The following is a 12,104-nucleotide window of genomic DNA, read 5'->3' as shown; positions in this document are numbered from 1 at the left end:
TGGAATAATAATGCTAGGCATCTAAAACTACTTAGTACTTAAAGCCGATCAGCTTATCACCGTCCAACACAAAGGACTCAGAAATCAGATATCTGAATGAGCTGAATACATTAAAGTAATGATGAGATATTCCAAGTTAATGGGAGGGTCTTGACTAATTCTCTCGAACATAAGTTTTGGTCCCGCGTTCAGTAACGTATGTCAGGCAGGAAAATCAGTGCTCCCTATTCTTTTGTTTCCCTCTTTTCATCTGCTTCTTGTTTCCTAGGAGAGTAGCATCTTCTCTCCAGTGACTATTTCAACTACATTCTCTCTCTGTCTAATCATTTGTCCCGTCCCTCCCTCTCCATTTTCACTGTCTGCTACTTCTGTTCTCCTAATAGTGACTTCAGGGCTCATGTTCTCTCTTGAGCCACACCTGTCAGTATTGATGCTGCTGTTGAGCAAAATGTGCAGTTTTCTCAGCTTCTCATGCACACATGCAAGTGAGGGCAGGAAGCCAGCAGAGAGAGAGGCAGAGCACTGAGATACAGCACACATGTTTCTGGACCCTGAAGTCGGTACGAAGATAAGGAAGGAAACAGGATACTTGTCCTTGTGATGCTGAACAACGTGCAGGGTATGACAGCGACCTATATGCAAAGTCACTCCCTTGTCCCAGTTCCCGCACCTGTCCTGTTCCCTGGACCCTCCCATACATCGGCTCCAAAGGAAGATGTTTTCCTTTTTACCTTCTGAAGGTCTAGGCTATGATTTAAGGAAACAGAAAAGCAACAGTTCTATAAATAATGACTCTGAAATAAGTTATGCTAGAGTCAAATGAAAACTATGTAAAAATGTCCAATATCATCACAAGAAAATCTGAAATATTTTATATCAGTTTGTTATAAGCATTGTTTTTAATGGTAGAACGATTCATATTTTCTTCTTCGTCCCTCCTTTTTTCTTAGTTTCCACTCATCACTTCTGCTCTTTTATTTAGTTCAAAAGCAAAGAATTTGAAGTCTCCATGAACAAAAAAAAAGATACCGATGAGATTATTCAGCTGCCCAACTTAAAATCACCACCTGAATATAGCCTGATTTCTCACTGAAGGTATGAATGTTTGAGGTTCGGCAGCATCACACAGAGGTAAACCTGGACTAGAATTTTCTAAGAAGCTACCAAAAGAAGAGAAAAAAAAACATGATCTGTACAGGGATAGTAACAAAAAGCAGCCTTGTTTTCCCTATTGTCTACCCTTGCAGCAATCAGGCAGTGATTCCTAGAAATATCAAAAGATGTACAGTATATCTTAAAATGTAACAGTGGGATAATATGCCTACATAGGTGCTAAAGAAAAGTGGAAAAAAAAATCTGGGTTCTTTCCCCAAAAGGTGTTTTCAACATGCTGTTCCTGGAGAGCAAAGTAACTTTCTAACGTATGTATTACTCTCACTAGTAACCAGAAAACAACTGAACTGTGGATGACAGCATAATTTTTGACCTGCTTCATATTTTCTGGCCCAGATTACAGGAAACATGACTGTTGTCATTACTGTCTGTGTTCCATCAACATCTGTATTTCTGTCGCTAAGACTTAATCTGATCTATAAACAGTACTCTCACCTGAAATGCATGAAACTGTGCACTTTCACTTCATACTGCAGCATTTAAAAGTGGTATATTTTAATATGCTTTAAAATATCTGCCATTATTTTCTCATGGTGCAGAACTTAACAGCATTTTTGAACATATGTGGGACAAGCGCAAATGCTACCATGTGTGGGAAAAACACATTTTTGGGGGGGTAAAAAGGAAAAGTGTTTTTTGAAAATCAGTACAAATTTTAAGGGCACTGTTGAGATCCAGAGTTTATGTAGAATTTTCATTCCACTTTAAGAAAGCAATTTCTATTATCATAATATGCAAATTATCTGTGCTTTTTTTTTGGTTAAGAAACTGGAAGTTTTTGTTACACCAGTAAACTATGAAGGCTTTTTTTTTTTCCTTTTGTTTTGTTTGTTTGTTTGTTTTGAGATAATGTTCTCTATGGAAAGCAAATCAAAAATGAGACCAATACTAGGTTTCATCTAATAGCCTTTTTGGATATTCTCGTTTCGGAGCATCTCATTAAGACCAATGCTTTTTTGAGGGAAAGGATAAAGATGTATTCAACGCTCGCAATGAGAAGGTTGCTGTCAGATAACCATCTGATTTTTTTACGGACTCATTGAAACATTGTTCTCTTGAGGTTCAGGTGTTGATTAGATCAGAAAAATGTTCTGGTGGGCAAGCCAGCTGAAAAGTCTGTGTCTTTTAACAAGCAAACTTTTTCCTCATCTGAATCAAATAATTCTGAAGATGATTAAATGTCAATGCATAACTACGAGATTGATGGGAGGTGGCAGGTTTTGTATTTGCAAGTATAAATTACTTGCTGCAATACCAGACAAACAGGCTATAATGCATTGCAGGAATCAATTTGACAGTGCCCCGAGTCACCCGTGCATTTGATAGAAGAAAACAATCTTTCAGATCTATATTGTTTGATTTTGACCTGTGCGGATAATAAAAACTAGTCTATGAAAAAGACTTTGATGGTATCAATTCTCACCAGATAGGATTTCCTATCGCCAAGAAAGTCACAGTTCAAAATTAATTTATCTTTCATCGTGATGGAATAAGCATAGAGACCAAAGGTTCCACCAGGTAGAAATGTAAGAAATTCCATTTACCATCAGGTGTGCGTTTCCCCAAACAAAGGAAAGTATAGCATAAGTGGCAGATTTCTGCCTCCTTCCTACACGACCTAATTTTAAAATAGTATTCTGTTCTTTATTAAAAATTAAAAAATGTTCCACTTACCTCATGTATCTTGATGGTAACCCGTTGCTGTGTTCCTAGTTTTGATCACCAATTGTCATTAGGGTTTAGAATTGCAGCTCTTCATGTGGAACATCAAATGTAACAACAAAATTTAGCAAATGTGTTTTACCTGAATACAAATCTGGAAAAAAAAAAAAATCAGAAGCTCAGGAATGAAGGGATGCAAGGTTATTAAAAGCACTAGGAAACATATTGTAAGTTACAGATTGATAGTAGCCTACTAATTCTACTGTTACCTATGTCCTGGAGATAAATTGCTTGAGGAATAAAACAAGGGCTATGTGTATGTTCTGTACATTGTGACTAAATTATCCCTTGGTGCAAATTTCTTTGAAATGATGGCACTTAATCTGTTGGTTGACACATATTACTCTGTTAGCTTTGCCATTAACATCGACAAGATGTGTACTGGGAGACCCACTTCAGATTACCTTTGCCTTCTTTCCCTGAGAAGTTCAGGGAAATTTGTCCCAGGGAAATTTGACCTCAGCACATATGTTATTTTCCGGAGTCTGTGCACACTTTCCACTACCGTTACAAATTCTCATCTCATAGCAGGATTTGCTGATAATTATCCTCTTCAGTAAAGTGGCTATTAGAGAGAAATCTCTCAACTTGGCGAGCTGCTAATATTGTACATTTGATTCTTACATTTGTGCAACCTTTTTGGTGACTGCACTGCAGGCCACCTGTCATAAGAAATCCAAGACTTCTATATAAGGAAGGTGTAACCTGTCAGATAAAATCCCTTTAAATGTTAATGAGATTATTTTGGTTATTTCGCATTTGTGTTCAGGTGTTTAATTCTGTGTAGCTTTGTGTAGAAAAGACCCACTGCTAAATTCACGCCCAAAGTTTCTTCTCTCATGTTATGGGATCTCATATTGTAGACTCCAGTGTTTTTGCTGTGTCCATACTGTAAATAAATGTTGCATTTATTTACCAGTTTGCACCACTACCATTATCAAACTGAATTCTAAATGCTTTTACACACTAGTGGCCCCTGTGTGAAAGGTGAAATATAAATATCAAGTCTGTCATCAGGATTATTACCCTAAGTGGTTGTATGGTTAAGTGTTCACAACTGAAGCAAAACAAAGATAAGAATGTTTGCACTTGCATGTTTCAAGTTAGTGTTTTAATTGACTACTATAAAATATATCGGGTTGTGATGTAACAGCCTTTATATGCTCTGAGATCGTTGTGGTTCTGATGTGTTAGCTGTTCTTTACAACCCATTAAAATATAGTTACCAATTTAGCATTTCTCATAAAAACGTTTTCAGCAAGAAAGCAACTTAAAACACCTGACTGAGCGGATGCGCTGTGTTTGTTAGCAGCATTTCAGTGGGTGTGGCATACAGCGAATAGACACAGGTCAGGTTTTTTTTCTTTAAATAGCCGCGCACTGCCACTTTGGGGGATCAGGGCCATGCTGGCCATGTCTGCAAGAACACAGCAGGGCAGCTGCTCCCCCTGTGCTCCCCCAGCAGGAGCAGGCATCAGGGAGCAGCAGTGGCTTCTAGCTCCTGAGTTGGTAGGGGCGTTTCATGTGCCAGCCGCGTTCCTCTGTCATTCCTAGCAGAGGATGGAAGCACCTTGCAGCTCCCACTCTGTGAGCTCACCTTTTTTCACCAGGTTATCTATGAAGAAACTACACGTCTTCTCGTGCGGACAAGATGGGTGCAGTGTGGACGCTCATTTGGAAAGTGGGATTTGCTTCCAAGCCCCCAGATTAGACAAAGCTGGCTGGATGACGAGATGTGTAGAAGCGTTAGGACTGTGCACTTAGTCACATGGTCTGAATTTTTGGGTTGACATGTGTGGTGCCAGGAGTTGACTCGATGATCCTTGTGGGTCCCTTCCAACTTGAGATATTCTCTGACTCTGCCTGGGAGAAGTAAGGGGTCTTGACTTCTGCTGCTCTTGCAGCCAGACCCTTAAAGCACTGGATGTAAATAAAGCACCAGGCTGTGGCAGGTCAAGGCCCAAATGTCAGTGGGAAGAACAAAGATGCTGTTAGCAATCAATTATTTTAACTGGAGTAGGCGAAACTTTTTCCGATGGAAACGCGGCATTTATCCCAGTCGGGTGTACCTCCACAGCTGTAGCTTCGCACACAGAAACCCCTCTCGAGCCCACAGCAGTGTGATTTGTGAAGTGACGCCTGACCACCCTTACACACACGCGGGGGCTGGTAACACCCCGGTCACGCCAAGGGACCTCTCGCCTCTCAGGTGCTTCCATATTGTTATTACCCCACGCAGCGCGCGAGGCTGTGCGTGTTCCCAACTTCAGCCCTGCCAGCACCTCAGCTGCGGGTTTTAGGTCCGATCCGAGAAGCGAATTAGACTTAAAGCCAACAGTTGGGCCGTTAGGGCCGGTCCCTCGGCACCCCGCTGCGCGCTCTCCCCCCCCCCCCCGCCTCAGCCACCGCCGCCATTGCGCGGCGGGGCCGGTGGGGGGGGGGAAGGGGGCGGCCGCCAGGGGGCGCTGCGGCGCGGGGGGCGCGGGGCGTGGCCTCGCGGGGAGGGGGGGGCGCGTGGGCGTGGCCCCGGCCGGCCGCCGCTCGGGTTCCCAGGGCGACGGGTGGTCGCGCCGTGACGTCAGGGTGTTTCCCGGTGACGCCGGGGCGGGCGCAGGCGCGGGGCGCGCGCGCGCGCGGCGGCGGCGGCGACTCTGGGTGACGTCACGGGCCCGGGCGTGCCGTGCCGTGCCGTGCCGTGCCGTGCCGGTGGCGCGGGCCGCCGGGAGCTGGCCGGGGTCCGCGCTCGGCCCCCTCCCCTCCGCCCTCCTCCTCCTCCTCCTCCTCCTCCTCCTCCTCCTCCTTCCCCTTTCCTCCTCCCCCGCCCCCCCCCCCGCTACGGGTCGCGGCTGGGCCCGTCCCGGCGGCGCGGCCGCGGCTCCCCCCGCCCGCCCCGCCCCCCCCCCCGCCGCCGCCCCCGCCCCCCCCGGCGCGGCGCTGCGAGCCAAGATGGCGGCGCTGAGCGGCGGCGGCAGCGCCGAGGGGGCCTCGCTCTTCAACGGCGACGCCGAGACCGAGCCGCCCGCGGCCGCGCTCGCCGCCTGCTACGCCGCGGGTGGCGGCGGCGGCGACCCGGCCATCCCGGAGGAGGTGAGGCCGCGGGGAGGCACCGCGGAGCCCCTCCGAGAGGGGCGAGGTGCGGGGAGCTCGGCTGCGGCCTCGGCTCGCCCCGCGGCCCCGGGACCGCGGGGGGGGAGGCGGCGGGGCCAGCCCCGGTGCTCGGCCACGGCGCCCCGGGGCCGCCGTCCCCCCCCCACCCCTTCCCCGCCGCGGCCGGGCTCTTCGGTGTCCGGCGGCCTGGGGAGGTGCGTGAGGAGCGGGGCTCGGCTCGGAGCCGCCGCTCCGTGTGTTTCGGCCCGCGCCGTGCTTTGTGCGCGGGGAGGGCGAGGAGGCGGTGGGGGCTGCGGGGGCTCGGGCAAGGCGAGCCGGCTGCCCGGCCCCGCAGCGGGCAGCGCTACCTGTGCTGCCGGGGGGGAAGCTGAAGTTGGGAGCGCTGCCGCAGCGCCTGGCGAGGTGGGGTGAAGTGCAGGGTCTGGGCGCCGCGGGCAGCGGGGGCCGTGCGTCGCCAGCCGCCCTGCGTCGGGTCTGTTCCAGGGGTAAATACGGGGGCCAGAAACTCTGCCTCCTCGGCCGGCGCTTCAGCTGCTGCAGATGTGCTCGACTCGTCCTTCCTGAGCAGGTCTGTGCGCCCAGCCCAGGGCCTCCCCTCTGTGAGCGGAGCCCTGCGGCTCTGCGAGGCGCTGAGCCCGCCGGGCAGCGGCTCCTCGCTGCTCTCGGGAGGCCCTGCTCTGTCCCTGCCTCCTTGGACGCAAGGTGAGCAGGCTTTGCTCGTCAGCTCGCAGAGGGGTCCTGTTTGACTCCATCTCACCGGAAAAGACCAGCTTTTATCCCTTCTGTTTGTTTAACAGCACAGTGGAACGTAGCTGAATTCATGAGCCGAGAAGTTCGGCGAGTATTAGAGCTCCTGCTGGGTAGGTGGCTGGGAGGAGAAATGGGGAAGGAGACTTCCCATGTTGACGCTCTTGAGACGTGTTAGGTTGATTGGCCCGTCTGAAGGAGCTACCTGCTCACCTCGCTGAAAGAAGGCAAAACTCAGCAGCGTACATGTATTTGACACCTAAGCAGCGGGGTGATTAAACGCTTTGAGTAACACCAGTCCAGTCTTAACTTTCCTGAGTAAGGAGAAACTCTTAACTGCTTGAGAAATCTAAGTATCTCAAGAGTGGAGTTCAACAAATGCTTTATTTCAGCAGCAAGGCGAGGTTACAAAGCAACTCGCTGACTTGTATCGCCCTGATTGTGCTGGTGCAACTCTACGTGGAAGTGAATTGCCCTGCTAATTCCGCCATAAAAAAATAATACAAATCTCTGTGGAATCATTTCAGTAACTGGTTTATTTTGTGGCCCTGGAAACAGTAATATCAATACAGCTGAGTGGGGTAAATAAACTGCAGTGCAAGGGAGGGGAGAGAAGAAAGCAGTGGCAGGAGATAAGAGTTATTTAAATAAGTTTTCATACCAAAGGAGGTGTCACTTCAAAAATGTTTTAGCGTGCGTAGGTTGTTAGGTTTGACTCCAAATGGTAAATTACATAGTGTAGGGTTTTGTCCTTTTATTTTTTTTTCCCCTTGAATATCTTACGTCCCTGTGTGAGAGAGAAGGAGAAGCAGTCTGGTACCTGGAACACCTGCTGGCTGAGAGGTTGCTGCGTCTCAAGTATGGGTTCGTGTGTGCATGGTTAAGAAGCGTGTGGTATTGTTGTATTATTTACAAGCAAACTCTTTATACATTGGAAATAATGAAACACACAGGTCTAAGGCAGAGCTGGTGCTAGAATTTTTATTTTTTGAAGTGGTTTTGTTCTTCAGGTAACTAGCCCTTTCTTAAGTCGTAGGTAATTAACTTTTGTTTATGGCTTAAGTACGCATATTACGTCATCTAAAACTAGTTTTAATAAAACTCGAGACCAAAAAATTGCTGATAAGGTTAAAATAGAAACTATCCTTGATACAAAAACAAGCCGGCGTGAACTCTAATGCAAATTCGAGGTAACATAAGTCAGAAAAATACTGAAGTGCTTATAACTGACTCATGGCTCTAATATAAGTGCCTGTTTTAGTGTTTTGTTTTCTTTCTTCAAGAGAATGTAAGTCTAGGCTTTAAAAGTACCCTTGCTGTGGAAGTCCATCAAGGAGCATAACTCCACTTATTTTGAGGAGATGCCTAGAAAGGTTTTAGTTCCACAGTCTTTCAGGAAATGCCCTCCTGGCTTCTGGGAGGAAAACCTTCAGATCTGCACTGAGTTCCTCGTTTTAAGAGGTGGGTAAACAAGAATAATCTTTGACAGCCCTTGAAGTAAGCTGACACAAACTTGTCAGTTGAAGTCCTCTGGTAAAGGAGGTGTTATGTATCAAGATCATAATCAAGTGTTGGTTGAAACTACAGCAGTATTATTTACGAACTCAAGGCTTGGGGCTTTGCAAAACAAGTTTACGCCATAACATTCAAATCATGGCCAATTTTTAGTGAAGTAATTAATCTAGTGCTTCAGAAGTTGCCTTTTGTATCCTGAGAGCTGATACTAAAAATCTTCAAATAATCAAGTCATTACATAAGAGTATAATAATTGCTAAAGCATTTTTTTCTACAATTTCTACAATTGAAGATTAGGAAGAATGGTTGCATATGTGCTTATAAGAATGGAACACTTAGGAAATAAATCCTTATGCCACCAAGAAGTACCTGAAAAGAGTAGGGGCAAGTGAATCAAGGAGGAAATTTTCTCTTCTCATCTTTCTGCTTCTGGTATTAGGAGGCCTGGGATGAGTGCTGGCATCCAGAGGCTTGGAGGCCAGCTTTTACTGCACGATGAGCTCTCAGGACTAGAGACAGTTTGGATGGAAGGTTTTCAGAGTGTTGTGGGCTTGCTGATATAGTAAAGTGTATGTGACAGCTGGGAGGAAAGGCTCTGATCTTGTTGCTAGAGATTATTTACACCAATATTAAATAATTCAAGTGGGATTTTCTGTACTCAGAGCTTTGTGCCCTGAAGTGCTCTTTGGAAGACAAAAATGACTGGAAGTTGTGAACTGAGGCCCTGAGCTGATCTCTTCCTAGGTGGCAATGCTGGAGTTTATCCTGCATAAATATTAGTTATATATTTAGAAACCTTAATCCTACAAAACAGTTTTAAGAAGAAGAAAAAAAATAGAATGAAAGGATGCCTCTAAACTTAAATGAAATAACTGGTGGGATCTCATAAAGTGGTGTTGGTATGATAAGAAAAGTCGGCTTTATTTTTGTTGCAGTAGCGTTTAGAGAACCTATCGTGCAGGGAATTAGAATAACTTTTAATATGTTTCACTGAAGAGTTTACAATTAAATGTGCTGCTTCTTTGGAAAGTTGAAAAGAGAAGCTTTTTTTTTTTTTCACTTCATTGCTTTTGAAATTAAACATGAAACATATTCCCAAAATTGAAGTTAAGTTTCATTGCGTTTGTGTTCAGCGACTGAGCTAAGTTTACAGTAGAGGAATGCCATCCTATTTAACTGTGAGGACGAGTTACGCTTTGGCTGGAGATGAAGCTTCTCGTAGCCAGTGTTCTGCAGGAGCGTATCTCAGAAGACAGCATAACCGTTCTGTTTTGCACAGCAGGAGAAAGGCCTTTGCTGAGGACTTGGTCGGACTTTGGGCTGCAGCTTCAAGCAATACGTGGTCCAGCTAAGGAGGGTCTAGAGAAGAGTAACGAGAGTCTAGATCAGACCTTTGAGGAAAGACTGAAAAAATTGAGGTTGTTTAAAAATAGAAATGGAAACTGTCGAAGATGCCAAGAAGAGCACAAATAACTTGTTCTCCCGGTTGGTGGTTATGACTGCTGGGAGTAGTGAGTTTAAATGGTAGTAGAGATTGTTTCAGGTTACTATCAGTCCTTTTCCTTTATGGCTAGGGATAGTGAAGCAGGAAATTATTTGACTTAGATTATTTGAAAAATGCCTGTTAACAGATTCCGTCACCTCCACAGACGAACGTATGTCAGGAATGATGGGTGAGAGTTGAGCTGGGTGTAGAAAAGACAATGATTTTGATAACCTTTTGTCTTTTTTTCCTTAGGCTTTTTGTGATTTATTCTTGACAAGGTAGATTGGGCATTAGAAGGCAACCTTAAAGGACTTGAGTTTAGTGGGGGTGTTAAAAGAAGATTTCTGCTTATGATGTTTTACCCAAAAGGCAATGGGATTAACAGCTGTGTTCTGTAGTAGCTCTTTTGATTACACAAAACTTGCTTAATAGACCGCTAGGTTCTGAAAAGTTTGGCTGTCTCAGGGGATTTGCCTTCAGTCTGTGTGGATATCCACAGCTTGGATACAAAGCATTTGGTGCTGAGTTCTGTTGTGAATTTATGTTGGTACTTCAGCTGCTAGTGCTATTTCTACTTGTACTTTGTTGTAGTTGTTAAAGATGTCTTATTTTTAAAGCTGTTCTAATAATATCTTTCTTGACACTTGTTTTAGCTAGGGAAGGCAATTCTTTTGTTGCATGCAGTTAAAAGTACCGTAAACGAGATGAGATGCGGTTTTTGGTTTTTGTTTTTTCTTTTTTTTAATGGAGATACTTTTTAATCACAAAAAAAAATCCTTAAAGCTCCAGTATTCTACTTAGCTTTGTTATTTCCTAACAAATCTATAGTTTAGTTTTATCAATTACTGTACCTATAGAAAATGTGCATGAAGGATTTTAGGGTGAATTTCGCAAAAGAGGAAATAGGATCTTATTTGTACCTGGAAAAGAAATAAAAGGAGGCTTCGAATTAGCCTGAAGTTGATAATCATCTTCCTGCTGAGCCTTGCGCAGAAGCTGCAGGTTTAACAGTTTTTTGGAGACGCTTCTCTGCTGAGCGTAAGTTTTCTGCAGTATGTTTCAGTTTGAGCAACCCCCTTTTGAAGGGCCGTGTAGCGCACCGTACAGCAGAAATGCCCCGTCATAACCGTAGTGGCTGATGATTAATGCTGCTCCCATCGCTGCAGTCAGGCTGAAGCTGATCAAAGGGTGCCCCGCCACCGAGAGGGGCCGCTTCTGCCATTTCGTGTACCTGCACCCGGATACGCGGCCAGATCCACGCCGCGCCAGCTGAGTGCCACTTAGATCCTCTCCCGAGTTGATTCAACTCACTAATGCTGAAGAAAATTGGTGTCACTTTTGTTAGGTTTTCCGCAAGAGTAGCGGACTGAATCTCCTCATCAAGGCGGCTGGTGAGCTCCAAAGCTCTTGTGCAGTAGGTGACAAGAAGAATGTGGTTAGGGAGAGCCGTGCTAGCGTGGTGGGTTTGACACGCACACACCCTTTTGCTTTTTTTTTTTTTTAAGGTCACTGCTGTCCTGTTATATTGGCCTTCGTTTTTCTTTTGTATGCTTGAATGAGAGCTCTTGTGTGGCTGAAGTTTTCTTTGCTGGACTTGTCAGGCTCAGATCCTGACACGTTAGGTCTTTGTGGTCTTGAGTTTCCTGTGCTAGGCTGTAGCAATCGTGCTTGGTTTTTCTGGATAGCTTCTGAGTGCACCTTTCATGCCGTGGGCTATGACTGCATGCCATCGTTTTGCCAGTGTGCCAGGGATGCCAAGGCCCTCTATGGGCTTCTTGTATAGCAGGCATACTTTCCCAGCTGCTTTCACCATGTGAGACTGCTGGGTACAATATTCAGTTTTCTGAGGTGTGAGATGGTTTTCATGATTTTCATCTGTTCACACATCTGTGTGTGTACACAGCTACGTTCTCATGGCTAGAACAGAATACCGAAGCATACAATATGTGTCTTTCTTTGCTTTAGTTTCTTTCTACCAATTGCTCTTGAGCTTTTGGGGCATACAGTGCAATCCTCTTAATCTGTTCTCCTGTGCACAGCTTCTTTCTAAAATGATGAAATATGTATTTATGCAACTGATTTCCTCTTCTGTGACCAGTTCTAAAGTTATACGAGGCTGCTTGAAGCAGAATTACATGCCTTTTTTTCCTGTTTAAGCTCCTTGCTGCAAGGGTTTGACTTGTTACTCCACCTTTTTAACTTTTTTTTTTTGAAGGAGCAGCAGTGCCTTTCTTTATTCTGTTTCTGATGAGTTTATGCTTGTGGCCCCTTGCAAAAGGAGGTGAAAAGGCTGAAGGTGTAGTTTTTAACCATCCCCATTGTCCAAAGGTGCTGTCTGTTCAGGCGGGAGCTC

The 12,104-nt window shown here is 45.5% G+C and overlaps 1 protein-coding gene and 1 long non-coding RNA gene across 3 annotated transcripts in view; one reads left to right on the top strand and one right to left on the bottom strand.

Moving 5' to 3' along the window:
- Positions 1-1,038: 1,038 nt before the first annotated feature.
- Positions 1,039-5,214, bottom strand: LOC121078185. Its single transcript, XR_005824495.1, has 3 exons — positions 4,493-5,214; positions 2,848-2,989; positions 1,039-1,160 (listed from the first exon to the last, which is right to left on the bottom strand). It is a non-coding gene; the product is annotated as an uncharacterized LOC121078185 (long non-coding RNA).
- A 598-nt stretch (positions 5,215-5,812) lies between these two features.
- BRAF (B-Raf proto-oncogene, serine/threonine kinase) overlaps positions 5,813-12,104 on the top strand; it is an 82,889-nt gene continuing 76,597 nt past the window's right edge. Inside the window, exon 1 of one of the 2 annotated variants that reach the window (XM_040561025.1) lies at positions 5,813-5,982. In XM_040561025.1, the coding sequence (XP_040416959.1) occupies positions 5,842-5,982 (141 nt within the window). In that variant the 5' untranslated portion in view covers positions 5,813-5,841. The remainder of the gene's footprint in view (positions 5,983-12,104) is intronic. The other variant, XM_040561037.1, reaches the window with a different exon arrangement.

Source organism: Cygnus olor, chromosome 1, assembly GCF_009769625.2.
Source record: "Cygnus olor isolate bCygOlo1 chromosome 1, bCygOlo1.pri.v2, whole genome shotgun sequence".
Lineage (NCBI taxonomy): Eukaryota > Metazoa > Chordata > Aves > Anseriformes > Anatidae > Cygnus > Cygnus olor.
This window is presented reverse-complemented; position numbering and strand designations above follow the sequence as displayed.